Below are 4,555 nucleotides of genomic sequence, written 5' to 3'. Positions count from 1 at the left end.
TAACAAAGATTGAAAAAAAAAATGTTTACAACCTTTAATACACTTCTATCATACACATTATTAACAATTGGCTTATCATAGTATTTACGAAATGTCCCAACATTAGTCCAACCAGCTTTGTCCATAATCTCTTGAAGAGGAACTTTATAAAAGTTTGCTTTTGATACAGAAGCAGAACGTACACTATGTGCCGAGAACACATTAACATCCACACCTGCACTACACATTACAGTTTTTATCCATCTAGATATTGTATCACGAGATACCACTTTTATGTGGCTTAATATAGCTTATAAACAATTGATCTTGATCTTGTCGAAGGGTATGTGTTCTCTCCAGATCATGTTTTAGTACGGTATAAACACAAAGTCTCCTGTCAGGTGGATAAGCACACAACACCATATCCGGATTTTTATAACCTGGTCGACTGACTTTTAATAAATCAGTGAATGTGAATACGTAAGATGATTTTTCCACAACCATATTACGCAATCTAAGACAATGTAATGTTTGCACTCTTGTTGCACAAAGTAGTGAAATCAACATGACTAGTTTCAAAGTTAAGTTTTTTAACTTTAATTCACTAACAGGAGAAAGTTTTTGCAAATATGCAAGAACAGGCGAAACATCCCAAATTGTAGAATGGCGAGATTTGTTAGGTCTTAAATTATAAACACCTTTCAAAGACCTAATGACCAAAGGGTGTGATCCTGCTAAAAATTCATCAAATATCAATCCCATAGAAGACAAAGCTCCTCTAGCAGTATTTATTGCACTGTAGCCTAGACCAGAAAGGAACAACTCTGCCAGAAAATTAACAACACTTTCTACAGAAGCCGAAAACGGACTAATTTTCCTCTCACTACAGTACTGAAACCATCTTTTATAAAACACTTTATATTGTTTCTTGGTTCCTGACTTCCATGATGCCAAAATGAGAGAGATTGCTTGGTTAGAAAGTCCTCGTTGCGATAATTGTGTCCGGACACACGGCAAATCATCAGATGTATCGACTTGTGAAGAGGATGTTCTCTTTCGAGACCGGTTGTAACAAAAGGCCTGGCTGAGGCGGTATCATAGCCGGATTCTCTATTAGAAGTTCCATGAGACTGGTAAACCAAGACTGGCTGGACCAAATTGGTGCTACCACAATTGCTTCGGCTTTGTCTAAGCGGATGTTCTGGATGCAGCGACCCAGGAGACTGAAAGGAGGATTAAGATAATAATATAATTCATTCCATGAAAATTAAAAAGCATCGATAAAGGTAGCATTAGGATCAGGTTTCCATGAACAAAATTTTCCCACCTGGCAATTAAGCCTTGAGGCAAAAAGATCAATGTCTGGAAGACCAAACAAATCAACAATTTTTTCAAACACTGATGGGTTCAGCATCCACTCTTTTTGGTCATCAAACTTCCTAGAATGAATATCGGCAACATTTGACTTGCCTGGAATATGACTAGCAGATAGCCAAATATCCTCACTTATACACCATGTCCAAATTTCTTTTGCTAAATTATCACATTGTAATGAATGGATACCTCCCATCTCATTAATATAACATACTGCAGTTACATTATCCAATAAAACCTTAATATGTTTGCCATTAAATTTCTTATCTACATTGAATGATCTTAAGCCATAAAAACAAGCTAGAAGTTCTAGATAATTTATTGAATTACCTGTTTCAAAATCAGACCATCTACCACCAGTTTTTAAGTCATTAAAGACAGCTCCCCAACCTGAAAAGGAGGCATCAGAAATGACAGTAAAATCAATATCACCATGTGAAATTTTTCTACTTTGAGAATCTAAATTATTAATCCACCAAGCTATTTCAGATTTCAAATCATCTGTGATACAAATTACTGAGTCAAAATTATATTTTGAGTATTGCAAGCCCTTAATCTTAGCCCTTTCTAATGTTCTATTGTGCAAAGGCCCGTAATCAGATGCAGAAAAACAGGCCACAACTAACCCAATAACTCTGGCTAATTCTCTAATTTTCACTTTAGAAAGTTTGATAATATCACTAAAAGCTGAAACCATACGCTCCCTTCTTTGGGGTGTGATGGTGACTGTCATTAAAACAGAGTCAATAATATTACCTAGAAATATAACTTGTAAAGATGGCTTGAGAGCAGATTTTTCGTAATTCACAATAAATCCTAAGCTTTCAACTAAAGATATAGTTGAATTGATATTTTCTGAACACTCAGTCTCAGAAATGCCAATTAAAAGAGAATCATCAATGTATGCTGAATTTATATGACCCAATCTCCTGAGAGTGGAATACACAGGTTTCAATAACTTTGTAAATATTCTAGGTGCACTAGATAAACCCTGTGGTAGAGCATTATACTGATAAGCTTTATCATTCCACATAAATCTCAAATATTTTTGATGGTCTGTAGTCATACTAATGGAATAATAAGCATTGGAAAAATCAATGCTTCCAAAAAAACAATTTGGAAAAACAAGAGTGAGTGCCGTTTCAAATGAATCCATCTTAAAGTGATGGTATGTAATAAATTGATTCAAATTTTTCAAATTCAAAATCATTCGATATTTACCATTTGGTTTTTGTCTCACAAAAATAGATGAGTAAAACCAATCTTTATCAAAAGGCACTTCTTTTATAACATTCATTTCCAATAAATTTTGAATTTCATTTGAGATAACCTCACATTTGTCAGAAGGAAATTTTGGCTGATATGGCATTGATTCTTGAAAGGGAGGCAATTCATCTACGAAATCAAGATGATAACCCTTTACAATATCCAAAATTGTTTTATCAGAAGATAATTTTTCCCATTCATTAAGAAACAATGCTAATCTACCAGCCTGGAAACTATCAATTGTTTTACTTGCCTTTAGGTCTTATTTTGGCTCGGTGAGGGGTGACCTTGCCCTCTCTTCTGGAAGTTTTTTGAAGCACCATAATTTGAGCTACTTGCACCAAAACCTCTACCACGGAAATGGCCTCTACTAAATCTTCCACGAAAACCTCTACCACGTGCTGATCTTGCACGATTGTTACTGAATCCTCGACCTTGAGAAATTTTATTGCTGATCCTAGAACAGTCTGAGATGTCCTTAACAGTTTTTGACACATCATCACCAAATAGATGATCAGTGTACTTGAGCGTTTGGCTGCAAAGATGAGAATATTCACCCTTTATGTCTGGTTTCATGTTTTCTCGTCTTATAAAACATAATTGTTTATTTGTATGGCCAAGTAAAGCTAAAGCTTCCAAAGCTTTCTCCAAATTTTCATCTGAACCTTCGTTAGGAGCATATCCCAAGACATCAGTTAACTTGGTCAAGATAATAGCACCTTTAACAAGTGACGTTTGTGCATTCTGTATTTTCTTGTCAGCTATTTTAGTCGAAGCTGCCAAAAATTCCCAAACAAGTTGATTGGTTTTTATATTCACTAGAGAAGTACAATTTTCTGGTCGAGCTATGGTCTTGATCAATTCAAAATAACGATCTTCTTCGATTCCCTCACGGAACCATCCATCAACCAATGAAGCTAATTCATCATTAACTGGAACATCACATTTATCCTTCACACGTAACTTTTTGCCAGCTTGAGAAAACCTGGACACACGTGTCTCACTAGAAGGGGGTATCTCAGAATCAACATCAAGACGAGGTCTCTTATAGTCTGGCTCAAGAAGTGTATCGTCTAAACCCTCATAATTATTTGGGTCATCTTCATATTCTGCAGCTAAAAGATCATCATCTTTATTATAGCCAGTGTTACCATCATCACAATAATACATTTCATCAACTTTACTTGCTAGAGACTCAAATTTAGCATTCTGTGTATTTTGATTTGCCTGAATTGCCTTCAAAACACTTAAAATGTCTACAGAATCTGAAGGTACGTTTTTAATGGAAAGTGCTTTCGATCCCGATTGACTCGAACAGGCGGTATTGTTATTTACATCGACAACACTCGTTTTGCCTTTTGATATATTCGAACCTGGTAACTGCAAATCAGAACCTTTCGAACCCGAACCACTTGGAGATGAAGGAACCTCATGTTTCTTCTTCCCTTTTTGATTATTCGCTCCAACAGAAGGATTATTATTAGTTTTTTTCATACCAATATCCAACAACTGAGCACTCGCCATCGTAACCAATGTAAACAATATGGCGTCTAAATACTCTCGTCTAGAGACAAAACAAAGTGTTTCTATCTAAACGAATGTTTTGCTAACACAGATATAAACTCATCGACCACGTCAACAAGTAAACCTGATAAAACTTAACCAGTGACAAAACCACGTCCTGTCACAACGGCTTAGAGCAGTTCAATGATTTGTCACGGCTGCGCAGTACTATTCACATAATCTCGAAAGTGAGACTTTACGAGAAATAATTAATTGTACCACCAGGGCCATAACTTCATCAAGGCAAATGAAATAAATGCATTGAGCCGAATTTGACAGGAAAAAAATTGTATAAAAATTAGAAATATAGGTTAATTATTATATCTGCTAAATAATGGCTGTGGTCTATGGTAAAGATAGTTACAGTTTACCA

The 4,555-nt window shown here is 35.6% G+C and overlaps 1 protein-coding gene across 1 annotated transcript; it reads right to left on the bottom strand.

Moving 5' to 3' along the window:
* Nucleotides 1–2,874: 2,874 nt before the first annotated feature.
* LOTGIDRAFT_157121 (hypothetical protein) lies at nt 2,875–4,143 on the bottom strand (the record flags this gene model as incomplete). The annotated part of the gene is made up of 1 exon (XM_009048895.1): nt 2,875–4,143. The coding sequence occupies one exon, from the start codon at nt 4,141–4,143 to the stop codon at nt 2,875–2,877; it is 1,269 nt and encodes a 422-aa protein (XP_009047143.1).
* Nucleotides 4,144–4,555: the final 412 nt, after the last annotated feature.

The sequence above is a fragment of the Lottia gigantea genome (genome assembly GCF_000327385.1).
Source record: "Lottia gigantea unplaced genomic scaffold LOTGIsca_13, whole genome shotgun sequence".
Classification (NCBI taxonomy): Eukaryota; Metazoa; Mollusca; class Gastropoda; family Lottiidae; genus Lottia; species Lottia gigantea.
This window is presented reverse-complemented; position numbering and strand designations above follow the sequence as displayed.